The sequence below is a fragment of the Serinus canaria genome, chromosome 4 (assembly GCF_022539315.1).
Source record: "Serinus canaria isolate serCan28SL12 chromosome 4, serCan2020, whole genome shotgun sequence".
Classification (NCBI taxonomy): Eukaryota; Metazoa; Chordata; class Aves; order Passeriformes; family Fringillidae; genus Serinus; species Serinus canaria.
In genome coordinates this window covers 68,457,916-68,484,614 of record NC_066317.1, presented here as the reverse complement: position 1 = coordinate 68,484,614, position 26,699 = coordinate 68,457,916, and the positions used below count along the sequence as shown (strand labels likewise).

Genomic DNA, 26,699 nt, shown 5'->3' with positions numbered 1-26,699 from the left:
CCTACTTAGAGGATCTGAAATTCAGGCTTTGTGGTTGCCACAGTGGCAAAGTGGAGCTTCATTGCTGGGTTGTGGAGCTTGTCAGCACTGGGGACGTGGTTCTCTTTCTTTTAAAAGTCTTCACCACAAAATTACCACTTTTGGAGGTTATATAAAAAGATGGGCGTTTGAAAGTCCTTCGACTTGTTTGAAATAGTCTACATGGCATGAAAGGGTGGAGATTCTGGACTTCTTAGTGCTCCAGGCTAAAAAGTTGTTTTGCATCCCAGCCTGACCTCAGTTATCCTTTCTGTGCATCCCATGTTGAAGGCTGGGTCTAACTCACCAAGTTTTTATTTTCTGCTGGAATTCATTTCATCCCATGTTGAAGGCTGGGTCTAACTCACCAAGTTTTTGTTTTTTGCCTTCTTCATTTTTGATCTTTTAACTGCAGAGGACAAGCTGGATCTGAGTTCCCTGAACACACCTGTCTGCTTCCTCCTACAGGTTCCTTAGAAAGAGAGCTTGGACGGCATGCAAAGTTGTGAAATATCTGCAGACAGCACGGATGATCCTCTTAGTAGTGGCCTACGGAGAAAGCGACAGCCTCGAATAGTCGTGATCGGTGCTGGGCTCGCGGGCCTGTCGGCAGCCAAGGCGCTCCTGGAAAGCGGATTCACGGATGTAACAGTCCTCGAGGCGACCGACCGCATCGGGGGCCGCGTGCAGAGCGTCCGACTCGGTGAGGGGATGCACCTTGGGTCTCAGCTTTCTGGGGTTTTTTTTGCTTTGTTCTTCTTTTGATTTTGGGCTCCTTTGGTGTTTGGGTCTGTGTTGGGTTTGTTGTTGCTGGAGTGGCTCCCGAGGTATTAAAAGTCTTTTTTCCCAGCCCTGAGACCAAAGAAGAAGTTGGGATTCCTCTGGTCTGGTTTTCAAGGTTGTTTATTTTCTCTTATCTAGTCCATTCTTTCTCTGACCTGCTGAGATCTGCCCAGCAGGTCATGTTGAGGCACACTGACTGCCCTCAGGGCAGTGTTATCTTTTTACACTAAAAACTACCTGTACTTTATTTACAATAATTTTCCAATACTTATCACCTGTGTCAGTTTGCCTCTACTCTAAACTAATCCAAAGTGCCACCATCACAGCAGAAGATGAAGGACAAGGAGGAGAAGGAGAAAGACAGGACATGCCCAGATTTCTCCATCTTGCCTCCTGAACCCCCATTCTAAAAACCACAAAATTCTACTTTTTCACCCTGTGACAAATTAACTATTACTCTACTCAAACCCTCGTGGCTTGTAAATCTTCACACAAAGTTGGTAATTGTTTTTTTCCCTGGGCTAAAATCAAAGGCACAGGTGTTTTTGACTCCGTGCCAAGGTCTCTGAGCCCCCTGCCAGGGTCTTGAGTCCTCCAGGTCAGCCAGAGGAATGTCCTGGGTTCTGACAGGTCTGGGTTTCATATTAGGGGATGGTGAGCTCTCTTCATAGAGTAGGGAGACACAACAATGCCTTCTCTAGCCGGGGTACCCAAGGGCAGCTGGATCCAGATTTCAGGCACAAGAGTATGAATGACATGGACTGAAGAGAGAAAAAATGAGAAGGATGAGACTTCATGGGCTGGGGCTGTAACTGGACAATTAGCTCCAGTATGCTAATGGACCAAAACTTATAAAAATGTGAGATCTTGTGACCAAGCCCTCTTTTTGCTTCCATCTTGGAGCCATCCAGGCAGAGCCAAAACTGTGGCTGTGGTACTGCCAGGGTGTGGCCTTTGAAGGCCCTTCAATAAATATCCTTTTATTCCCCTTAACTCTGTCTAGCCTCTGTTCCAGCTATTTAAGGCATCAGCTTCTGGAGACTACGAAGGGACAGTGAGGCATCTGGAAATGGCATCAGCACCTGCAGAGAGCTGCTGGTGGGGTTTGTGTGGTCAGATGAACCTTGGAAATGGGGCTGTGGGCATGTTTGAAATGGTTTGAGGTGTGGCAGTGTCAGGAGAGTAAATATTTAAATCCTTAGGTGCCTCTTGGGTGGGTGAGTGGTTCTGTGCTGTCTGGTGCCTCAGTTGTGACCCAGGGCTGCTCCCAACCTGTGTTTCCATGAAATAAAAGGTTTGGGTGATTGTTTTCTCTCGCACAGGAAGAGCTCTGTGTAACAGATCTGTGACTGAGTAACTGTAGGCAGATGATTTCCACCCAGGTTTTCCAGCTTGACTCGTTCCCAGGAGCAGCCAGTAAATCTCCAGGCTGTTGATGGGTTGTTTCTCAGGGCTTAGAGCCCTTGGAAAGGGGAAACCCCGAGCTGTTGTGCTTCACAAACAACCCCATTCATTTCCCTAGAACTAATTTACTGTCTAGGGCACTACCCACTGGGAATCAGGCTGCAGGGAAAACATCTTCAGTGTATCCCTTTATCCTGATTTTCATCTTTCCTACCTCCGCAGCCTCCTTTCTTAGTGTGTAATAAAGGTGCAGACTCTGAACATTTGAATGCCAGGTCTATTTAAAAATCTCTAAAGGCAAAACTCCTGGAACAAACTTTGTAGCACAGGAGTCACTGAAGCTGTTCCTGGTATCCGGAAGGACATTGCCTGTCTTTTCTGCAGGAGGCATAAAGCTCTCTGCTCTTCCTGAATTGCTTTCCTGATTTCAATTAACTAATTCTAGTTCTGATCCCACTCTGGATATTACCTTTGCCCTCTTGCTGCCCTGCTTTATTTCTATTTCTTAGGTGCTTACATCACTTACTGTGTTTTGCTTGATAAACTCACCACAGTAAATAAACAGCAGCCTCCTGTGAACTTGCAGAAGGGAAACCAATGGAAAGGCAGTTGGAAAAATCTAATCTCTAGAGGTTTGAGTCGGGCACTTTACACATTTTTTTCTCTGCTGAGACTTGGCATAGAGGTTAGGATGGGAAGTGTGTCCTTTACACACAATCCGCTGTATTAAAAATATCCTGGATGATGCCTGTGAGAGGAGGGAAGTGTGAAAGAGCTGAAATCTTTGTGAAGCCACAGATCATTCTCCCAGTGCACCTGTGAAATACTTCTGGTGTTTTAGTAAGGAGCCTGAATCTCTCATCTTTGCCCACCTTCACCAGTAACTCACATCTTCTCTGGGAATACACCTCCTCCTCATTAACACCTCTTAATTAACAGGAGAGGAGAGCAGGTGTTTCAGTCTGGAGGCAGTCTCAGAGTTTATAGATGTAACTGTTGCAGAACAGAGGCTGGCATCCAAAGTCTTAGTCTTTTATTAATGTTTTAAAATTCCAAACTGTCTTTCTTATCTTTCTCTTATCTTCTTACCCGCCAGCTCTCAAGGTTGCCCTGTGTGGGTGTAGGCTGCAGTTCTCTGCCAAGGTGGATCCGTGTTCTGGCTCAGGCCTCTCCTGTCTGCACACTTGATTAAAGATCTCATTTAAATTTCAGCAGAACTGCTAATTAGGAAGAAATTCTTCCCTGTGAGGGTGCTGAGCCCTGGCACAGGGTGCTCAGAGAAGCTGTGGCTGCCCCTGGATCCCTGGCAGTGTCCAAGGCCAGGTTGGATGGGGCTTGGAGCAACCTGGGCTGGTAGAAGGTGCCCATGGCAGGGGTGGGAATAAGATGATCTTTAAGGTCCCTTCCAAACCCCAAACCATTCTGTGGCATTGTGGCACCTTCTCAGGGTTTTATCTGAAGCCATCCCCCTCACTGAGCCACGACTTGCAGGGGACAGTATATTTCCCCAAGTGCACGGACTGTTGTTTCTCAGCCCAGGGGAGTAATTTGGATATTCAGAGGTTTGATTCTAGCACAGGTGAGGCAGAGGGTTTGTGTGTGTGTGCACTGTGTGTTCCCTGCACATGACCTATTACATCTGGATCCACTGCAGCTATTTCACAATTATCCAAGAAATGGCCAGGGCTGCAAAGGGAAGTGTCAAAGTTGCCATCCCTATCCAAGAGGCTTGATGTACAATCTGTGTGTTTCTCTACTTTTTTGGGGTTTTTTTGGTTGTTGTATGGCATGATTCATTCCAAATAGATTAATTTTGAACCTAAAATCCTTTAAGGCCCCAAAAGTAAATTGGCTGTCTCTGTTTAAAAGAATTTTATTTAATTTTACACTTTAAAATAATTTATCATTTAGCTTACACCTGGTAAGATCTGGCTTACCTGGTAGTGATGATAGTGAGCATGAATATTACAGGCAAGAATCAGTTTTTAATTTGTTGGTATTTGATTATGTTCCACACAGGAGAACTTGGAGCACACCATCACTGTCACCAAACACTAAGGCAGCAGCAGGACCTGCTGGCAAATTGTTTTCTTTGAAAAATCAGGCGTCTCAGCAGGATTGCTGTGCAGCAGAGAAACTCCTGCCCTAGAGGAGCAGGAGGCAGCATTCCTGCTGCTGCTTGGCTCAGCCTGAGTTGCAGGAGGATTGCAGTAACCAGGGGGCTGCCACTTGCAATATTGATGAGCTCTCTACCTTTGGCTGCCAGTGCTCAGTCATCTCCACCTGGCTGGGTGCTCTGGGCTGTGCTGGAGTCAGTGGCACCTGAAGTGCTCAGGTCTGTGTGTTGGTGCTGCTCTCTGGGGCAGGTGCTGTGGTGTAGAAGCCTCCTGCTGTAGTGCAGGTTTTGAAGGGCAGTCAGCACAGCTCTCACTGACAAAGGGGCTGCTTTGAAAATGAGATCCGTGGAGATTCCCTCAGAGGCAGGGGCTCAGCCAGGGAACAGCATTCCTTGGAGCTTTCACCCTTTAAACCTGACTGCAGCACAGCTCAGTGCTGCAGTGCCTCTCTGTCTGAGCATACATTTACATGTTAAACAGCAAATGATAGCTGGAAACTGCACCATCCTTTCTTCAGCAAGCAGGATCCTTGTAATTGTCCTGCTTAATCAGGCATTCCCACACTGCTGCAGGGGTGCTGGGAGATGCCCAGCTCTGTCAGACTTTAAACCAGCTTTGGCCTTCTGAGAATCTGTCAAACTATGGGGGGATATGTGACCCAGTGTTATTTTTAGCACCTTCTTTCAGCTGCTGAGCATCCCCCTGTGCTCTCAGCCCAGTCTGGCACTGCTGGATTTGGTGGGAACAAAGCCCTGGTGCAAATCCTGATAGTTGTAAAGGATGGGGAGAGTGGGGCTGACCACATTCTTTGTGTTTTTCAAGTAGAGAGAGTACAGGTGATGAAAACAAAATGCTTTTGGTGTTTAGCCTGACAGTGCCTCTTTAGAAAGAACCTGACATATAAATCTCCAAAGGCATAAGCCTATTTACTCATTTGGGGAATGGAAATGCATGTTTTATTGCAGTTAATCCGAGGTGTATTTGTAAATAACAGCCATTTTAGTCACAGGACAAGGTTCAGTATTCAGGCCAATGTTGCAATCCACATTTTCCTCCATCTCCCTGCTGGCAACAACCTTGGTGAGAGCTGGGAACTGGGGAGGGCTGAATTTCTCCTTAAGTATCAGAGGTGTGTCACTGTGAGGGATCTTTATTGCAACATCCCATCCTTCTGGCAGTACCCAAACCTGTATCCCAAAGGACCAGTTTGAAGAATGCTGGCATTGTGTCTAACAGAGAAAAACTCCCTTAAGGGATGTTCAAGCATGTGCTGTCCTTGGGCAATTCTGCTTTTGCACATTTTATTCAAGGCTGATCCTGAGAAGCTTCCAGGAAAACAGGCTTCCATAACCAGTTTGCTTGGCTTCCTCTCCTGCAGGGCATGCCACTTTTGAGCTGGGAGCTACGTGGATTCATGGTTCACATGGAAACCCAGTCTATCATCTAGCAGAAGACAATGGTTTGCTGGAAGAGACCACTGACAGCGAGAGGAGCGTTGGGCGGATCAGCCTTTACTCCAAGAATGGGGTGGCTTATCACCTCACCAACAGCGGGCAGAGGATCCCGAAAGATGTGGTTGAAGAATTCAGTGATTTATACAACGAGGTTGGTGTCCAGCTGTTTTTGTCAAGTGGTAGATTTGCCTGGAACATTGAGGCCCCCTTGGCAGTTAGAACATTCCAGGACAAAGGTAGAAAAACAGCCATGTCTTTAATTTCTTTGGGAAAAAAAAAAACCAACAATGCTAAATTTTCTCTCATCTGCTTCACTGCATCCCATTTGTCCCTGATGTGGGATTAACTCTCTGTGGTGAGGAAGAACAATCTTCCCATCTTTGTAATCCATTGAATCACTTCCAGCAACTATTTCTGGGGAGATCAGGTAATTTGCTGGGGAGATCCAGTAATTAATCCAGTGCTTAATTAAAAGAGTAGTGGAGGTGTGGTGGTGTTCTCAGGGGTCTTAGGACGAGGGAAGAGATGAGAATCTTGACTCTATGTTTCAGAAGGCTGATTTATTATTTTATGATATATATTATATTAAAGAAAATGATACATTAAAACTATACTAAAAGAATAGAAGGAAGGATTTCATCAGAAGGCTAGAAAGGAAAGGAATGATAATAAAACCTTGTGACTGCTCACAGCCTCGACACAGGTGGCTGTCATTGGTCATCAAGTAAAAACAATTTCACATGCTGGGTAAGCAATTCTCTAAATCTCATTCTAAAGCAGCAAAAAACTCTCTAAATCTCATTCTAAACCAGCTTCTCAGCTTCTCAGGAGAAAAGATCTTAATTAAAGGATTTTTCATAAAACATGTCTGTGACATGGGGGGATCAAATTGCTAAACAGAGTAGAACGCAAAACCTTAGCAACAACCAGCTAAATATTGTATCCCTATGACTTTTTATTGGTTATAAATACTGTGAAATGTTGTGTGGTGTGCCAAAGTCAGTGCAGTTCCTTAGGAATTGAAAGGTTTTTTGCATCAGAAGGAAAGGAACATCTTTTCTGGGAGAGTCAGACCAGCATGGACTTCAGTTGAAGGTTATTTAAACTCTTTCACTTGCCAAAGTTAATTATAATTATTCCCCACATTTTTTAAATGCTGCTTGTGAAGTACATTTAGAGGGGTCAGTGCAGACTGTCTGGCCCTCCAGGTAATGTGATCTCTCAGTGGGTTGTAGAAAATGGAACGGAACATGAATATTTTCATCAGGCTGTAGCTGTGCCTAAAACCTTCACATTTTCATCTGACAGCAAACTTCAGTATTTGACTCTTGGCTGAACACTCACTAGATTCAGGTTACTCTTGCATACTTTGTTTAAAAATATGTCTGGGAGCATTAGAAAAGTCACTGTAGCCTGTAAAGAATTATCAAGAATTGGGTGGGGAGCAGCAAAAGGGATTTTTTTTCTTTTGAAAAGATTTTTGGCACTGTCCTGTGTTCCTGAATTGGAATCAGTGATGGGATGGCAGAAACTCGTTTCAGTTTGGGAGAGGAGTAGTAGGAATTTGAAAGAAATCTTGTTTTGGGAAGGATTTGTTAACCTGTGGACAATGTCTTAGACAAATTCAGGTGGATATAATTCATCTGAACAATTTTTCATATTACTGGATTAAATAAAAACAAATGAGACTTTTTCCAGGCAGGAAAAAAAGACAGGTGAGATGTGTGTGGAGGAAGATTAACAGCAGCTGTTGCTAGAAAGAGTAAATGAAAATACTGCAGAGTGCAGCATTATTTATGTAAATGGAACACTGCCAAATTGCATGCAGGGCTTGGTGATCATCCTGTCTGGAAGATGATAGGAAAATCTCCAGCAAAGGGAGGGCAGACTCCAGAATGAGAAGGGAATACAGAGATGAGAGCCACTTAGCTTTGAGATAAACCCAGTAAGATAAAGGCCATAACAAGGTAGCAGTGTTTTAGAAATGATTAATTTGGTAAATCTACCCTTTCTTTTAAAGGGGAGAGAAAGGGGCAGCCAGTGACATGAGAGAACAGCACATTAAAAGTTAATCTTCTTTACACAACACCTAATTAGCTTATCATTGCCACAGGATATCTTTATCACTAGGAGACAGAAAAGGCTTTCACATTTGTGGCTTGTAAAAATGTCTGCAGCCACTCGTGGTGATAAAAAATACTTGAGGGACAGCTGGAGCCAAGCAGGGGACACCAGCCAGCCCCTTAATTGCTCTTGCTGGGAGGGGCTTTCTCTGCCTTCCTCCAAAGCTTGCTGGAATTTCTTCTTGCAGGAGCAGCTCATGGTTTTGTGGAGCTGCTTGTCTCAGGCCCTTCGGGGTGCCAGGCTGGAGGATCTGTACTGATTTGAGGCTTTTGGCTGTGGTTCACTCCCTGCTCTGCCTGGGAAAAGTGGGAATTCAGGCAAGCTATGTGATCTCATAAAAATACCCAGTCAAAATGGCTGTAAGAAGTACAAGTGCCCTGGAGGGAGGGCAGCCAGGAGCAGACGTGTGGCTTTGGGGACATTTTCCTCTGGCATGAAGTGCAGGGGGTGTTCCACACATGCTGAGTGTGGCAGGGGTGTTTCTGGTTTGTGTTTTGGGGTGTCCCCCACTTCCCCAACATAACTGTGAGTGCTGAGAACCTGGCACAGGGTGCCCAGAGGAGCTGTGGCTGCCCCTGGATCCCTGGAAGTGCCCAATGCCACGTTGGAAGGGGCTGGGATCAATTTGGTTTAATGGAAGATGTCCCTGTCCGTGGCAGGGCAGTTGGAACAATAAAATCCTCCACGTCCCTTTCAACCCAACCATTCTGTGATTCTGTGAGGGGTTTCTTGCTTGTTCATTAGAGGTTATTTAATTTTTTTTTTTTTTGGTCAAAGCTCTGTTGCTTTAACTGGTGGTGAAATGAATGCTGGGGAGGAGCAGCAAGAATTTTCAGTTCTGCATCTCTGTTTTTTTTTTTTGGGGAGGCAGGTTTTGTGATTGGTGTTGTTAAAGCATTTTGAAGTTGTCCAGGTTAAAAAGTCATCCTCCAGATCACTAAATCCTGAGGTCAGGATCTTCCCTTGTCTCACAGGAGCTCCCAGGCCTTTCTCAGGTTTTTATTAGCAATCCCACCATCATGTCATCTCATCCCTTCAGAGGAGGCTGAGATAGCAAAGGCTGTGACACACCCTCTCCTGAGCTGAAAAGAAAGAACCCCCTCACAAAACAGCCAGCAGCCCATGATGGATGCAGAGCCTAATCAGGGATGCAGGACTGGCATGAACAGTGGAAAATGTATCCCTGAATGAGCAGGGCTAAATTTGTCACCCTTCCAAAGGGCTGCCCTCTGCACAGCTCCCTCTCTCACACCCTGCCTGGCTTTGCCTGCAGCTGCTGCAGGGGCTCCAGCCTGTGCCTTCAGCTCTTCTCCAGCTGGGTCTCTCTAGCCCCAGTTATCTTGTCATCTGGACACCAAATTCTAGGGAATTCAGAGTGCATGGGGGTCTCCCTTGAGTTTCACTGGGGCATGTGAAGTCTCTGAAACTGCATTTTAGCAAGGCATGGTTTCTCTGTGCTGAATTTTCCTGGAGTGAAAGGCAAAGCACCCCTGTACCTCCAGAGCTTTGCCTCACTAATTCATCTGGAAAGTCCTTAGGCTTTTTCCAGGCACTGATCCAATCTTTTTTGGCTGGCTTCTTCTACCTCAATACAAGTTTTGCTACATTTTTGTTTGCAGTAGCCTGAATTTTTAATAGCTGTAGGGATGTCTCACAGGAGCCTTTATTTGCTTACGAGGAAATGGAGCAGTCAGACTGCTTGAGGACTGCTCAGCTCTTCATTTTTCCAGCATAAAGTTCCTTGGCTGTTGCCCTGCACTGGGGTCAGTCAGGATTTGTCACGAGATTGACTTAGGTGACCTGAATTCTCCTTGTGGAAGCAGGGCAGTGCCTTCAAGGAAGGTCTCCAGTCCTGCAGAGCATCCACCTGGATTCCCAGCCACACATTGCCAAGGGAAGCACCCTGAGACAGGGCAGGACTTTCAGGATTGTCCTTCTTAGACCCTGTGCTGTGTGAGACTGGCTCTGCTCAGGGTCCTTGTCACTCTGTTTGGTCAGTTTCCAAAAGGAAAGAGGCACCAGCACAGGGAGGTTCCCCAGGGTGTGATGCTCACATTGTGTATTTGTCATCTTCCCACCTTCCTTTCCATTCCTTCTAGGATAACTGGGGGAATCCTGGGGCTGGGAGAGGAGTTTGGTTATTCTTGCTTATACTACATCTGTATGACTCTCAGGAAAATGACCACAGGGACCTTTGAGGGTAATGTCTGCACCTTTGGGGTCTGTGTGTGTGATCAACTCCTCAGAAAACGTGAACAGGGACAACTTATCTTAGAATTGTTCCTCTATCCCTGCCAAATCCTCATTTCCCTTTCCAGAGAGGTGTTTTAAGCTGATTCCCAGGTATCATTGAAAAGTGGGAAGTGGTGAACTGGACAGGTTAAATGCAGCTGAAAAATCACACTCCATCACTGATTTAGGAGAAGTGCCTGCTTTTACTTCAGCTTTTCAGCAAGGACGTGGTCCCTACAGAGCTGCTTCCCAGGAACCCTCCCTTTAACAATCAGCTAATTAATGGCCTTGTTATCTGTCAGCTTTCTCCTGTGTGCTGCAACAGCTTCTGGGGGAGGGCTGCAGCCAAAGAATGACAACGTTTTTCATCCTCCTCACTCCCACCCCATGCTGGGCTTCCTGCCATCCCCAATTAAGCTCCAGTGCCTTGCCTTGCAGTTATCATGGACAGCAGGAGCAAAGGGCCAGCGAGAGTCACTGTTCCCTCCCTGCCTCTATTGCACTGACAGATGTCTGGCCTGGGAACAGCACAGCCCTATCTCCATCAGGGCTTTTCACTGGACAGGGATTAAGTCACGGCAGTTTTTAAGCCAAGTGAGCAAAAGACAATGCTGGGCATCGTCAGCGGTGCTGACAGGAAGGAGTGTGGATGGGGATGTGCTTTCCTGACCTCCTTCAGTGAGGAGAAACTTCTTTATTTAGCTTTGTTCTTCCTAAGAAACTGCTTTTTCCTGTGGTGGAGGAGCACGTAGGTAGTAAAGAAACACGTGGAGGAGGAAGCCTGTAGGTAACAGAGGGGACATCCCTGCTGGAATCCACGTTCTCTGCACAGACCCTGGTTTTGGGATGCCCCAAAGCTGGTCAGAAAGAAGACAGAAGATTAAGTGAAACTGTTTTAGAACTTTGGACAATCAATTAACTCGTTTTAATTTCTTACCTTCAACCCCTTCTGTCCTGCAGACCCAGGGAGCTGGGGTTGCTCAGCATGGAGAAGAGAAGGCTCCAGGGAGACCTTCCAGCATCTTCCAGGGCCTGAAGGGGCTCCAAGAGAGCTGGAGAGGGACTTTGGACAAGGGATGGAGTGACAGGACAAGGGGGAATGGCTTGCCCCTGCCAGAGGGCAGGGTTAGTTGGAATATTGGGAAGGGTGTTGAGGCCCTGGAATGGATTTCCCAGAGAAGCTGTGGCTGCCCCTGGATCCCTGGAAGTGTCCAAGGCCAGGTTGGATGGGGCTTGGAGCAACCTGGGACAGTGGAAGGTGTCCCTGCCCATGGCAGGGGGTGGGACTGGATGGGCTTTAAGGTCCCTTCCCACCCAACCATTCCATGATTCTCTGAATTCCCTGGAGGATTGTGTATAAGCCTTCAGAACAAGGGAAGGAAGAATGCTTAGAATGAATGGTTACTTGAGATCTCTCTTTTTTCAGTCACGCTTCCAGTGCCACTTGTTCTGTCCCAGCCCAGGGGAACTTTAGAGTGAGAAATGTTTAGGTCATCCTGCTGGGATGTGAGATTGCCATGGTAAGAGATGGGAGTTGATGCAGTCTGTCCTTTGGTTTTGCTCCCTGTTTGTATCAGATTTATGAAAATAGACAAGCAAAGGTTGGCTGGACTGTCTGTGGTGTAACTCTCCTTGCTGGACATGGACTCTGGTTTGGATGCAGGGAGATTTTATAGGGTTAACTAGAATATCAAAATCTTTCAGGTCATCCTGTTGTTACCTTTCCTCAGGATCTCTGAGGGAAAGCCCATTTCTACTCTCTCAGGAACCCTGCTGCTGCAGTGCTGAAATGATGGGAGGCATCTGGGTTTTCAGATATCACAAGTGCCTGTTCCCAGTGACCCCAGGGGTGGTCCCATAGGAATGACAATGCTTTCCCCATCTGGGGAGGGAATGCCTGGATAATTCCAACTCCAGACAGATCAATTTTGCTCCTGCTTCATTGAAAATCTACCTTAAATGAGGTGTCCTAGTGAAGCTTTTCCATAGCTTCTTACACAGGATGTGTTTGCTGCTCATGTTCTTTGAAACATACATTTCAAGCATCTTTTTTCATTCATTTATTCTGACCATATATCTCTCAATGTAGGACCTGCTGTTGTTTCTCCTTTTGCTTCTTGCCTACAGCAGCTTTGCCTCCTGTTCTTCCTCAGATGGTTCAGCACCCCCAAGAATCAGAACATCCTGAGTTGGAAGTGATGTAGGAGGATCATCAAGTTCAGCTCCTGGGCCTGCACAGGAAAACCCCCAAAGTCACACCTTGTGTCTGTGTTCTCCAAATGCTTCTTGAACTTGAGAAGCAAGGAAATAACAGGAGAAAAAAGAAATCCTGATGGGATTAAACTTACCTGCTGTCTGATCAATGGGATAGCACCTCCAGGAAAGACTTTCCATGATGGTTGCAGCACAGAGATCTTGTGCCTTCCTCCTCTGCTCCCTGTGGAGCAGTGAAAAATATAATGGTTAACAAAAACATAGTCAGGCTCACTTCTCCTGTGGGCCAAGTGGTGGCTGGGTTTTAACAAGGCTTTGCTTGTCCTGTGAGTTTGTTATCTGCTTACAGAGCTCAATCAGCTTATGAAAGCCGAGCTGATTGTGCTGACGCAAGGTCTGTGCAGCCCAGACCTGCTGCAAGTGCTTGTGGCCTCAGAAATCCAGGGACCTGAGAACCAGGGGATGCTGGAGCTGCCAAAGTTTCCTTTGCTGGAAGCCTTTGTTTCATACAGGACGTTGGGCCCCACCTTTCTTGTCTGGGAATCTCCTTGGAATGGCCATGTCCCAGGCAGTGTCTGCAATTCTCTTCTGTCTTTACCAGTCCCAGTCATTTTCCTTGTGATTGTTTCTTCTCTGTTTTTATCATTTATTTAACCCCCCTTTTTTTGGTCATTCTTTCATTTATTTCCTTCAGTTTCCTCCTCATACCTTCTCTGTCAACTCACCTTCCTCCATGTGCTCACAGACCTCCTCTCTCTCGCTCCTACCACTGCAATGTGTTTATCTTCCTCCCTTTCCTCCTCTTCCCTCTATTTTGCTTCCTCAATTTCACTTTATTCCTAAAACCCAAGATAAAGTCAAGCTCTTGGGGCAAACTGGAGTGGGAAGAACATAAACCATAGTGGATTAGCCCTATCAGCAGGGAATGGAAAGCTCCAGGAGCTTTTTGAAGGCAAGGCTGCCACAGTTTTTTTACCAGCTTTGTACCAGATATTTACTGTAGCTTTCAACTGCTTGACACATCCAAATCATCTGTCTCCAAAAAATGATCATAAAGTGTAATCAAACCATCTATCTTTGACAGGAAAAACTCCCCAAGCAGAGGTGTAAGGGTATTGTTCACCCTGTGGCATGATGTGAATGAGAAGGGGACACATTCTGGACAAACAACTCATCAATGGGATGTGCTGCATTTCTGAGAGGCATCTCTTGAAAGCTTTCCTGTGTTAAAAGATTCCTCTTGAGGTTTTTTTTTTTTCTTCTATAAAAAGGAAGAATCATGATGCAGTTGGAGGCTTTTCTGGCAATATTGTAGATGGAAATATAAGTTTTTCCAGACAGCCACAAGCAGAAGGCTGAAGTGCATGGTGTTTCCTTGCCTTTTATGTAGCTTGTATGGAAAATTGGGGTTAAAAAACACCAGGAATATCTTGAAAGAACAATTTGTTACAAGGGATTTTTAGTGTGGCTCCTGGTGAGGGGCTCTAGAGATGTCAGTGTTTTCCATGGATTTCTGCCTGTCCTGTACTCAAGTAAAATGTGTGTGCATACAGAATTCCTCTGCTGTTTGTTGCTTCCTGATTTCATGGGATTTTGGAATCCAAAATGCAGGGAGTTCTCAGAACTGTAAGCCAAAGCTTAGAGTTGAACACAGGATTTGATCTGAGACCTTGGAAAAGGCTTCCAAACTTAAGTACTAGAAGTGAGAATGTGGATTTATAGTTTAAAGCAGAAGTTAAAAAGAGGAAAGTTTAGAGTTTTAGAATTTAGGATATAGAAAAAAGAAAAGTAGTTACAAAGGTAAACAAGAAGTTTAGAATACAGTACTGTAGGTTTATATGTCATAACATATTAACTAGGAAAGCTTACACTGTAGCATAAGTCCATTAAACTAAATATTTAAGGATTAGGTCAAAAACATAAATATCTTTATTAACAGTGTTTTATTAATCAATAAATCCTTAAAAAAGGTCTTATAACTGGAGGTCTTGTGACCTTCTAAACCGTGCAGTAAAGATGTGAGCCAAGCTCACCAATCCTATCTATGCAGAATATTAAAAAAATAAATCACATCATCTAAAAAACTCAAAAAATCCTATCTCTAACCCATTCAAAATTCATAAATGGTACAAAGGAAAAACAGCTGTGAAACTGAATTCACCCACTCTGGTGGATTCCCTCTAAATAACGGAGAGTGTGGAAGGGCTGGTGTCAACCTGGGATTGCACCTGGGACACAGAGGTGGGAGAAGAGCCGGTGTTTTTTATCAGATGTGAGGAAGGACGTGGCTTCTGCGGGGAGGAGGAGGTGAATGTGCTGGGTTGGGACAGCTGAAGGAGCATCCTGCTGGATGATCCCATCCCTGTGTCTTGTCTCTGGCCAGGTCTATAACCTGACTCAGGAGTTCTTCCAACGAGGTAAACCAGTCAATGCTGAGAGCCAGAACAGCGTGGGCGTTTTCACACGGGACGTCGTGCGCAAACGCGTCAAGGCCGACCCGGATGACACGGAGGCCGTCAAGAGGCTGAAACTGGCCATGATCCAGCAGTACCTGAAGGTAGGTGTGCACATCATTGGGGTGTTTTGTTTTTGGAGCAAACAAATCCCCAACCTCAGGCACCTGGCTGAGCCCTGCCCTGCCCTGGAAATTGCTTTCTGTGCTCTCTTGCAGTTCATGTTTCTGTTGACAACTTTCCCTCCTGATGCAGATCCAAAGACAGTGGCCTGCAAGGATTAATGCCTTTACTCTCTTTTTTTTCCCTTACCTTAAAACCCCAGTTGTCTTAATAGAAGAGGCTTTCCTAGGCCTTGTTAAATGTTCCGGTGTGATTTAGGTTTTTTTGCCACCTGAAGCTACTCTATTGTCAGGTTCTTTTAGTAATGTCTTCTCTTGTGACTTACACCTGCACCCTCTGATCCTGCCTGAGTGTTTTTTACCTCTCAGAGACCAGAAGAAATGTAACTTTGATGCTAGTAATTTGCTGAAGAAATCCCAAGAAAGCATTTTGAAGGTAAAGCAATAAAATCCAAGATAGACTGTATAAAACCAGCTTTCCACATGGCTTCCATAGTTCTTTTTATCTCCTTGCTGCCTTGGCTAAATGAGTTCTCTGTGGGATGAGGACTTAATGCTGCATCAAACACTCCATGAGTAAAGTGTATCAGTCATTTTTATTTCAATTAGAATGACTTAAAAGCTTCTGAAATGAGGCAGGGGAGGGAAGCAGCACTTTGTCATGTGTTCACTGTTTTCAGGTGGGAAGCTAAACCAAAGAGGAATAAACACCTAAAGAGTCTTGCAGGAGATTTGAGATAAAGCTGAGGTTTGAACCCTGGTGTCCTGAGCCTGATATCTCAGCATCCTCACCCAAAACCTTTTCTCTCAGGGTGTCTCCACAGCTGCCATGTGAAGCTCAGTTATTTATTGTGTTACCCATCTAGCAGCACCCATGCAGACAGGGTTAAGTCATTGGATACAGCTCTGGGTTTCCTGGTGGTTTTTCCTGTGCTTGCTCCAGGCTGCCACAGTCAGAGCTGTTTCTGCAAGTCTTGCAAATCCCTTCTCATGCAAATAACTGAGAACAACAAAGCTTCTCATACTTTAGACTATCAGATGACAGAGTGGGGATTAACCTGTCTTGGGTTAGAGTCTTGGTAGTTGCTTGTTTTTCCCCCCTGGCATTTTGCCTTCATGGCTGAAAGAATCAAACAGCCACCAGTGTTTAACTTCACAGTTAAACAGAGCAGTGTCCTGTTGAGGCATCCAGGCAGGCTGAGGATCCTGCTGTGTGCCATGGGTTTTGTGTTGTGTCACCCTGGGGGAGGTCTGGGAAGTGCTTGGGTAGTGTGCAACTGCAGCACAGTCTAAAGATGGGTCTACACTCAGTCCCCACTGAAGTCCTCAGGCAGTGACAGGGAAGGCACCTGTTGGTCCCTGCAGGCACAGGAGCAGCCTGGGAGCTGCTGGTACACCCCGACTTGTTGGCTTTGTCCCAGCACAGAGATTCCTGCCCTGCGCCAGGGTGCTCCACAGGGAGACGGTCTAGGCTTGTCAGGCTTCTAAACACAGTGATTAAAGTCTGGAAAGGTCTGGAAAATAGGTCAAAGGTTGAGGCAAGGAATTGTAATATTCCTTAAAATGCTTCGAGAATTACAGTGTGCGAGCGATTGTGACTCCGGTGATGTGAAGATTTTAAGATCACTGTGTCCCGTGCATCAGGATTATCATTAGAAGCTTATCACAAGACAGGCCAAACATCCTGCCTTTGTTCCAGGGATTGTTGGGAGCTGCAGCTATGCTTAATACTCCTACAAACATTAACCAACAGGTTAATGGATCTAAAGCTGTGGTAATCACATCAAACACACGTGGCTCACATCTTGGCATTTCCCTTTTCTGTCTCCTTGGGTTCCTCCTGTGCTGGGTCCTCTCACCTCTGGCAGATTGTTAGCTGGCTGATTGCTGACTGTTTGACAGCATGCTGAAAGCTGCAGACAGCACAAAGAGCTGCCAGAAGTTTTTTGTGGCTCCACGTGGGAACATTTATTAGCGTTGGAATGAGCATCTGATGAACGCAGCTCCAGGTTCTGCTGTAGGAGCACCAGGCAGCAGGTCCTGGCCACTGCAGAGGGTTTTAAAGGATAGAAACCAGAACTTTAATCCAGAATTGTGCAGAAGCAAAGACATCACGGAATTATAGATTCACAGAATGGTTTGGGTTGGAAGGGACCATCCAGTTCCACCCCTGCTGTGGGCAGGGCATGTTCTACTATCCCAGGTTGCTCCAAGTCCCATCCAACCTGCCTTGAAAACACTTCTAGGGATCCAGGGGCAGCCAAAGCTTCTCTGGGCACCCTGTGCCAGGGCCTTACCACCCTCACAAGGAAGAATTTGCTCCTCATATATAATTAACTCGACCATCAGTTTAAAGCCATAATTCTTTCTCCTGTCACTCTATGGCCTTGTCCAAAGTCCCTCACCAGCTCTTTTGTAGCACTTTTAGGTACTGAAAGATGTCAGGAGGTCTTGCCAGAGCTTTCTCTTCTCCAGGCTGAACAGCCCCAGCTCTCAATTTGTCTTCAGATCAGAGGAGCTCCAGCCCTCTGGTCTCTGAACTCTGAATGATGCAACTCCAACTCTTTACCATGACAAAATGGTTTCTCTGGTTGCAAGAAAGGCTAAGGTGTGATTTTTGTCAGATCTTATGGCCAAGCACTTCTTTACTAGCAAAACTAATCTGGTTTCAGAGTGGGATTCATCACTCTCATCTCATGCAGCTCCTCTGTGCCCTTGCAGAGCTGTGCAGTGGCTAAAGGAGTTGCTCTGTGGCAACGTTGCTTTTGTGTTGCTTTTCCTTAGGTAGAGAGTTGTGAGAGCAGCTCCCACAGCATGGATGAAGTGTCGCTGAGTGAATTTGGGGAGTGGACCGAAATCCCCGGGGCTCATCACGTCATTCCTTGTGGTTTCATTAAAATCGTGGAGATCCTGGCCCGCTCCATTCCCAAGTCTGTCATTCAGCTCCGCAAGCCGGTCAAGTGCATCCACTGGAACCAGTCGGTCAGCAAGGAGATTGAGAGGGTGGCTGACCACAACAGTGACCTCCCCGAGGAGAACAAGGGCTCCAATGTCTTCGTAGAGTGCGAGGACTGTGAGTTCATCCCAGCTGACCACGTCATTGTGACTGTGTCCCTGGGAGTCTTGAAGAAGCGCCATGAGAGCCTGTTCCATCCCCGCCTGCCTGAGGAGAAGGTGATGGCCATTGAGAAACTGGGGATCAATACCACTGACAAGATCTTCCTGGAGTTTGAAGAGCCTTTCTGGAGCTCTGAGTGCAACAGCATCCAGTTTGTCTGGGAAGACGAGGCGGAGAGCGAGAGCTTGACTTATCCTGAGGAGCTGTGGTACAAGAAGATCTGCAGCTTTGATGTGCTGTACCCACCCGAGAGGTACGGCCACGTCCTCAGTGGCTGGATCTGTGGAGAAGAGGCTTTGATTATGGAGAAGTGTGATGATGAAACTGTGGCAGAAACCTGCACCGAAATGCTACGTAAATTTACAGGTCAGCCGTGCTCTGGTGGGAGAGGGAGCGTGGGGCTGGGGAATCAAATAACCACGAGGAAGGAAATGCTTTAAAGTCATTTTTAGTTCTTTGGCATTTTGTGTCCCTTTGAATGTGCATGTGCTTCCAGCATAGCTCCTGCTTGGGTGTGCCTGAGAGCTATTTATACAGAGGGGCTGATAAACCGGCTCAGGAAGTGATGGGCAGAAGTGCTGGAGGATTCCACATCCTCTGCTTTGTTGAATCACAAATAACTCCTCAGCAGCTGAAGCTGTCAGGCTCTGAGGGCTGATCTCAGCTGTGGAGAGCAGCATGGCCCCTTCAGAAATTGAACCTGTTTAAATCAGCTGAGGTGTGGTTGAATCACACCCCTGACTTCCATTCAGTATCAGATCGATGGAAATAATCTCCGAGACCTAAATTTCAAAAAATTCATTGATCTTGAGAGTTCCCATTTTCTGGGTGCATCACTGAAACCTTCCTGGACTTCACAGATTTCTGTGCTGTGATCCCACATCACTTTAAGGGCAGCAGTTGGACTGAGGCAAACTTCTCAGTGTATTACACTGAGAAGATCCAAATGAGATCACTTAAAGCAATAACACTTGGATGCTGGGCTTCAGTTTGTCCACAGTCACTTCTCTAGAGGTCACACACCTTCCCAGGAAAAGGGATTTTTGTATCTGAGAGTCTTTGGCATTCTCTGATGGGAGACACTGTGCAAGTGCAGGTGTAAAATAGTAACACTGAAAGGAATAGTGGTGGAATTAATAGCAGTTTTGAAATAAGGGTTTTGAGTTGATACAGAATTACAGACAGTTATAAGAGGAGCATCCTCCAAGATTAGATGTACTTTATGCTATTTTAGAGATAGCTCTTGTGATTAAATGATTTATATGTTCCTGCTAGCTGGTGTTAGCCCAGTCTCAGCACTCAGGGGGTTTCCAACCTTACCTCTTGTCCATGGAGCTCCAGCTAACTGGAGACATTTGCCTTCACAAGTGCAGCTTTCCCCTGTCCTTACTGACCATTTGCTGCCAACAGCATGGAGATCCAGAGAGTCACAGAATATCCTCAGTTGGAAGGGACCCATCAGGATCATCCTGTCCAGCTGCTGGCCCTGCACAGGACACTCCAACAATCCCTTTGTGCCACAGAGCATTATCCAAATGCTTTTTGAGCTCAGTCAGGCTTGGTGCTGTGACCATTCCTTGGGGAGCCTGTTCCAGCACCTCTGGGTGAAGAACCCTTTTCCTGAAAGGGCCCTGGAATCTGAGGACTTCCTGCATAACTGACTACAGCCAAAAGAGGTTTTACCACTCTCTGCAGGAGCTGTAGGGTAGAGACTCTGCATTCAAAAGCTCTGATTCAGTGCCCAAGCTTTCATCCTTGTTTCAGCTGTGCCTCCTGAGCTGGTGGTGTTCAGGGGTGTTGGGTGTCCCCATGTCCTGTGTCACATCAGTCCCCATGTGCCATCTTTCCCCTTACCCCAGCAGGGAACTGCTGCTCTACCCAGGCTTAGCAGGAGGCTCTTCTCTCACAGGCCAAGTTGTTGCAGTGCTGGATGTACAAACAACCTGATTTGTTGCAGCTTTTCTTGCTTAAGGCCTATTAAAAAAAAAAAAACAAACAAACAAAAAAAAAACCAACACCCACTTCAATCCATCAGTGGGAATTTGGCTGTTTGGGTCTGTTGTAGTTTGGCAGGTGGGAGTTTGCTCTCCCTCTTCCTTCTTGGGCTTTTTCACAGTTACTGTTTACATGTGTTGGATGTTCCTCTCCTCCCAGCATGGAAATATGTGGCTCTGGGCCCTGGGTGTGTGCTGCAGTTGCTGTTCCAGCTGATGCTGCACCTGGTCACTGTCCATCAGGCTCTTCCACACAGCTAATCCCAGGTTATGTCTCCTTGTAGAATTCCAGACTGGATTTACCAGGGCCTTGCCCTGAAATGAGCATTTTGTGCATTAGCTGAGAAGTGGCCTTGCAGCTGCTCAAAACTGTGAGAGGAAAACCTGTTCTTGGAGCACCCATTACCCAACATGACCTGTTCCACTTTCTGCCCCCAATCCCCTTGTTGGTAGAAAACTTTTTCACAGCTCTTGCAGGATTCCCTGGCTAAGGGAGCTGGTTTTATCCTGTTTCCCTTGCTCCTGTTTTCCTCAGAGGTTCCCAGAAGGAGCAATACCTCAGGGCTGATCTGGGCCAGGTGCCAGGCTGGCTGAAATAACAGAAGTGTGCTCAGCTCTCTGTGCTGCTCCCTTCTTCCCTGCTGATCTGTTCCAGGAGGAGTGTGAGCAGGAGTTAAACCAGCAGCCCATGATACACCTACAGCCACTTCTGAGCCCAGCTGCCCTCCTCTGGTCCAATTAGTGCCACCAAACCCAGCTTTGAAAGCCTTTCCCACCACTCAGGTTCACACAGGTCAGCTAACTAGTCCTGCCAGGATCCTGAGCTCCTTGGAGAGCCTGGATCTTCCATAAGGCAACTCAGATCTTCCACACCTCACCTGGTGCTCTGTGACATCTTCTGAAGCAGCTTTTCTCTACTGAGTATAGAGGGAGCCTTTTCTTCAACAATGAAGCAGATACTTTGAGCCTTTTAATGTTCCCTTTGCCTTTCATGTGCTGGGTATGAAATGCCCCATGCTCTTACTCTTCTGAGACAGAATTCATGCATTACCAGGTAGGTTCCCATCTTTCACTGTGTTTTCCCAATCTGTTGCTCATGGTGGCCTTTCCTTTGGCTTCAGAGTATGTTACACCAGTTTTAAGTGAAATCCATTCTTTAAGGCTCACACTGAGAATCTCTCTGAGAGCTGACCTTGAATTTTCCTCTCAGGTTGGTGTTGGGGATTATTTGGCTTTGCTGTGAAAAGCTCTGAGGATTGTTCTAACCTAAGAACCACCAGCAATTACTGCTTTTCACAACTGGATGGTGAAAAGCAATGTCCTCCAAATCTGATTAAATGGAATACCTCCGAGCAATTAGGAGCCTTGCTCTGCCTTCTTTGTTGGATAAGCTCCCAAAATAGGAAGCCAGAGGCCCCCTGTGAAGGGATCACTGGAGCCTGGCAGGCTGCAGCTGGAGATGCCCTGAGTTTTCCTCCCTGACCCTCCAGCTATTTCTCTGGAGGGGAACAGATCTGTTTTAGGTTCTGCATCACATCTCCCAGTCCCATGTGGGTGTCTGGGGTAGCCACTCTGGTGGTTGTAGTCGCTGGTATGGGGGGAGTACCATAGATCTCCCTTGGTGGAATCACATCCTCCTCTCAGGCAGGCAAATAAATTTGGGTGCCTTACTTTAGATTGGTGAGTTGATTTTATGGTAATTCAGTCAGCCCCATAACCAATAAAGCTTTGTATCCACACCTCCCAGGAGTTGAAGAAAAATGGGATTGTGTGAGGCACAGGGAGTTGTCTTCCATGGCTTCAAAAGCAGAAATCTGTGGCATGAAGATATGTGCCTTCCTGTTTTAGTGAAGGCCAACATCCTTTCTTTAGCCATTTAATCTCTTTGGATGGTGGAAATGGAGAAGTTTCCACATCTGTGTTGTTACTTTTATCTGTAAGCAAAGGCTGTTTACCCTGTATAAAAGCAGAATGAGAAAGTCCAGTGAAGTGTGTTCCTTGAAGGACTGTAGCTCTCATTCTTTGTAGTTTCTGTCTTCAAACAACAGCTCAGAATCAGAGCTTGTGCTTTGTGCTCCTGTCTGACCTTCAGCCAAACGCCCCTCTGGGTCTCCTGATTTTCCTCTTAGAAACAGCTGCTTGCATTAAAAGGTGCAGAATTGCAGAGTGCAGGGGCACAGTTGCTGCACAGTGGACACTTGGGTCTTGCTAACGTGGCCTCCTGTGCTGGAGACCCTGGAAGGAGCTCATGTGGATGGATGTGGGTATGGAAACCAGCTCTGGAAGAGGCACCACCAGGCCAATGCAGAGACTCCTTTTATCTGAAAACCCCTGGTGTGCTGTTTTTGTGCAGTGCAGTGGGATGGGTGGCTGCCTTGGCCCTGCTTGGGGAGTGTCCTCTGACAGCTTCCACGGTGTGTTCCCCTGGGCTTTCCCACAGCCCTCAAAAATAAAACATGATAACTTATTTCCTTGACACATCTGAGAGCTCCCAGTTCTCAGACTCCCTTGGGCTTTCCACTTCCAGGCATTTCTGCTTTGAAGAGTCTTGCAGGAACATATTTTAGAGGCCTTTGTTATGCAAAGCTCTTACTCCTGAAACAACATTGCTTTGTAGGATGTGTTTTGTTTGTGGGATATATTTATTTGCTAGTCTGTGCCATATTTTGATCTGGGGCCTGGTTTTAAAGTGTTCACAGAGTACTCTGGGCAGGCCATCCTCTGCTTTCTTCCAGCCCCTTATTCCATAGCTCTGGCTGACAGGATGCTCCTGACAGCAGAAGCTGAACCAGGACCTGCTCTTGATTTTAAGGAATTGAAGGCACAGCTAAATAATAGTTTATGAGAGCTAAATAATGCAGTGCCTAAGCAGGGTTTACATTTTGGTGTCTCCCTCTACACTGGGATGAAGAAAGTGGGGGAATTTGGCTTGTCTCATGGCAGGCTGAACATCTTGAGTTGTCACAGAGTCAGAGTCTGAAGCAGGCATAGGATGTGAACATCTCAAAACTCCTACTTTTTGTGCTGACTGTCTTCTGGAATCACAGAATTACTTGAGTTGGAAAAGCTCTTTAAAATCATTGATCCCAACCATTCCCCCAGCACTGCCAAGGCCACCACTGACACATGTCCCCAGGTGCCACATTCACATGGCTTTTAAACCCTTCCAGAGGTGGTGACTCCATCACTGGGCAGCTCTGGCAGGGCTCAACAACCTTTTCCATGAAGAATCATAGAATGGTTTGGGTTGGAAGGGACCTTTTTGATCATCCAGTTTCTGTTCCCTCGCTGTGGAAGATTTGGACTCAACCCAAGTAGCTGAACCTTGCCTGGTATGTGATGTTGCCTCAAGGGTGGATCTTGGCTCCTGCAGAGGGAATTTCTCTTCCCTGGAATTCTCCATGTCTCTCTGTTCCTCTCCTGCCATGCCAGGTATGATCATGGGACTCCAGCAAAAGCAGTGGCACTGAGATGGTCCAAAACCAGCCCAGCAAGAGGATCTCCAAAGTGGGACTCTCCCTCTTTGTACCTGAGGCTCTTGTGCCACCAGCTGGTGGCTGCAGTCCTGGATCTCATGTTCTCCAAAGTCTGGGATGGGAACAGTGGCTGATGATGACCTTGTTGTGGGTCCATTCTTCACCTCTAGGTCCTACATCCTCTTAGCCAAGTCTTACGGCTATCTAGAAATCCTGCTTCCAGCTTCAAAAGCCTTCTTTCCATGCCTTGTGCATTAAATAAATAGAGTCTTCTGGATTTTAGCTTCATTTGGTGGGGCAGCTGTATGGGAAGCTGTTGGAATGAGTTAATACTTGTTTAGAGAACTTCCTGACAGGTTTTTCAATGCCCCCCACATAGTGGAGGTTTGCCTTCTTTCCTCTTTGGAGACACATCTCTCTCACAAGGCTACCCAAACATCCAGTTTAGACTGGGCACTCAAATACTTAAATTTTGATGAGATCAATCATATGCTTGATTATCACCAGGTCCCCACTGCAAATGTGACCAGAAGATGCTTTGTATTTCCAAACCAGGCTGTGTCCAACGTTCCCTGAAGCTCCCCAGTGTTTTAGGAACCTAAACATTTTAATGCTCCTTTCCAAAACAAATCACAGAATCATTTAAATAGGAAAAGACCTCCAGGGTTATGGAGTCCAACCTGTGGCCAATTCCTCACCTTATCAAGCAGGCCAGGGCACTTAGTGCCTCATCCAGCTGTTCCTTGGGCACCTCCAGGGGTGGGGACTTGTCCAACACCCTGGGAAATGGAAGAGCTGAGATGAAAAGGGAGGCAATTTCTGTTATATAAAAGAGTTAAAACTCAGTGATGGGAGAGAGATCTGGTTTGGGGGCTCTGCTAGGATGGATGTTGAATAAATAAGATGGAATCCCTGGCACCCACACCTTGCTCAGTCACTTCCCTCTTCCCTCTTGGACACAGTCTGACTCTTTGCCTTCCTCTTTCCACCCAGGGAATCCAAACATTCCGAAACCTCGCCGGATCCTGCGGTCCTCCTGGGGCAGCAATCCCCACTTCCGTGGATCCTACTCCTACACCCAGGTTGGGTCTAGTGGGGCCGACGTGGAGAAACTGGCAAAACCACTGCCTTATGCTGAGAGCTCCAAATCTCCTGTGAGTATGGCCCAGATGGGGCCTGGGGCACTAAAACTGATGGGACACTGGGCAGCAGCTTTTTGGGGAGGGAGGTTGGAAGAGAAAATCCCTGCTTTGGCCTCTGGTAGTGTGTTTCCCCCTTTTTATTTCGTACAAATGATGTGTGTAGGATTTTACCTCTTTAACTTTTGGAATGCCAACGTCTCAGGGATTCCCTCATCTCTCCCTGAGCTGCTCACGTGTGACTTTTGGAATTGTGATATTGTCATTTAATGACCATCAGCCCTATTGTCCAGTTCAGAATTCCTCAGGAAAGCCCGTGCTAATTTGTTTCAAAGATCATTATTATTATGACCTTGCTAAGGTCTAGGTCTGAATGTGTCAGGGGTGCATATTAGGAAATCTTTCCATGCTGGCAGTGCAGGCTGAGGGAGGCCCAGTCCTTGGCAGGGGATGGTGAGTTTTCTCCCCAGGCACTGCCTTGGCTTTCTGAATTTAGCAAGGAGAGCTGGAGCACACATGGAGGTGGTTACACAGCTCAGGAACACATTAAGCCAAATTCACCCCATCACTCAGGGTTATGTGTCCAAATCCAAAGGCTGATGAAAATGCAACATTCAAGCAGCTGCCCAGTCCATTTCCTCCACCACAGCCTGGCCCTGAAATAATTTTATTCAGTGCAGAAATCTACTTAAGAAAACCTAGAAGGAGCTTTAGGAATCTTTCTATTTAGTTCCCAGGGAAATCCTCCCAGAAATTCCTGCCTCAAATCCGAGTTGCAGTTCTAGCAAACACCTCACTATTGGTAAAAGAGATACAATGCTGTGTCTCACCCTCTGGGTTTTGAGACTTGGCTGTTACTCTTCTGAAGTTGCTGCCCAGAAGAAAAATTCCCTTGATGCCTAAAAGGCTGAAGTGTAATTTAGGGCAGCAAAGGGAGGAGATGGTACCGAGCGGGTGCTCTGTGCCTCCTGCAGGTTTGTTAAGGTTTTTGGAACTGGCATCTTGTGGTGCATCTTGTGGGGGTTTTGAGAGCCAGCACTCCAAAACAGATGAAAGCCCCTGGATCCCTGGAAGTGCCCCAGGCCAGGCTGGAGAGGCTTGGAGCAATCTGGGATAGAGGAAGGTGTCCCTGCCCATGGCAGGGGGGTGGCACTCGATGATCTTTCAGGTCCCTTCCAACTCCAACCATCCTGTGTGGGAGGGCACAGAAAGTTTATCTCCTGTTATCCTCCCAGCTGCTCCCCAGTGATCTGTGCTGATCTGTGCCCCTTGTGCTGTGCCCTGCAGCCCATGCAGGTGATGTTTTCAGGGGAGGCCACTCACAGGAAGTATTACTCCACAACCCACGGTGCTGTGCTCTCGGGGCAGAGGGAGGCTGCTCGGCTCATCGAGATGTACCAGGACCTGCTGCAGTGCCCAACCTGAGGAGCCCTGCCTGACCACCACCACCACCTCCCACATCCTCCTGCAGCTGTGTGGAGGGGTTCTCTTTTATTTCAGTTCGCAGTAGAAAGCCTTTTATCTTTTCTATTAAAAAAATAAAAAGCTCTAATTGTTAAAAAAATGTTAGTCATCAATAGCTTCATTTCCATGTGCTGTATTGTTAACAGGGAAGGGTGCTCCTTTTGGTCTGGTAAACTGTTTCTCTGTCATTTTAATTCTAATTTCACTCTTGGTGCCTATCATGTTTGTTTTGTTTCTTTTTTCTTTCTGTATTGTAAGTGCCTTCTATACTAAAATAAATGTTGTAATAAAAAGACTGGGTGCTGTGGTACTTCCTGGACATTTCACTTGGTAACTTCACCTCTTTTAAAATTCAGCATCACAAAAATAGGATTTTTTTTCTCTTCCTATAGAATTTGGAGTAGGAGGAAAACAGGTTGAAAATAGGTCAGAAACACATTACACAAATGGTGTTTGTATGGAATAATCTCTCCAAACTGGAGATTTCCTCTGCCAGCAGTACAACCCTGACCAAAAAGGGTCTGGTTAGGGCAGAGCTGACAGCTCTGTGGTCAGTGTGGTCACTGCCCAAAGGCTGCCAGAGCTCA

The 26,699-nt window shown here is 46.5% G+C and overlaps 2 protein-coding genes across 4 annotated transcripts in view; one reads left to right on the top strand and one right to left on the bottom strand.

The window, feature by feature from the left end:
* SMOX (spermine oxidase) overlaps positions 1-26,408 on the top strand; it is a 62,871-nt gene extending 36,463 nt beyond the window's left edge. For all 3 annotated transcript variants that reach the window (XM_050974185.1, XM_050974183.1, XM_050974184.1), the window contains exons 2-7: positions 487-721; positions 5,701-5,927; positions 14,730-14,907; positions 17,710-18,405; positions 24,503-24,663; positions 25,936-26,408. In XM_050974185.1, the coding sequence (XP_050830142.1) occupies positions 514-721; positions 5,701-5,927; positions 14,730-14,907; positions 17,710-18,405; positions 24,503-24,663; positions 25,936-26,073 (1,608 nt within the window). In that variant the 5' untranslated portion in view covers positions 487-513 and the 3' untranslated portion in view covers positions 26,074-26,408. The remainder of the gene's footprint in view (positions 1-486; positions 722-5,700; positions 5,928-14,729; positions 14,908-17,709; positions 18,406-24,502; positions 24,664-25,935) is intronic.
* The window catches only part of PTPRA (protein tyrosine phosphatase receptor type A), a 520,615-nt gene that overhangs the window by 284,740 nt on the left and 209,176 nt on the right, over positions 1-26,699 (bottom strand). The gene's annotated exons all lie outside the window — the stretch shown is intronic.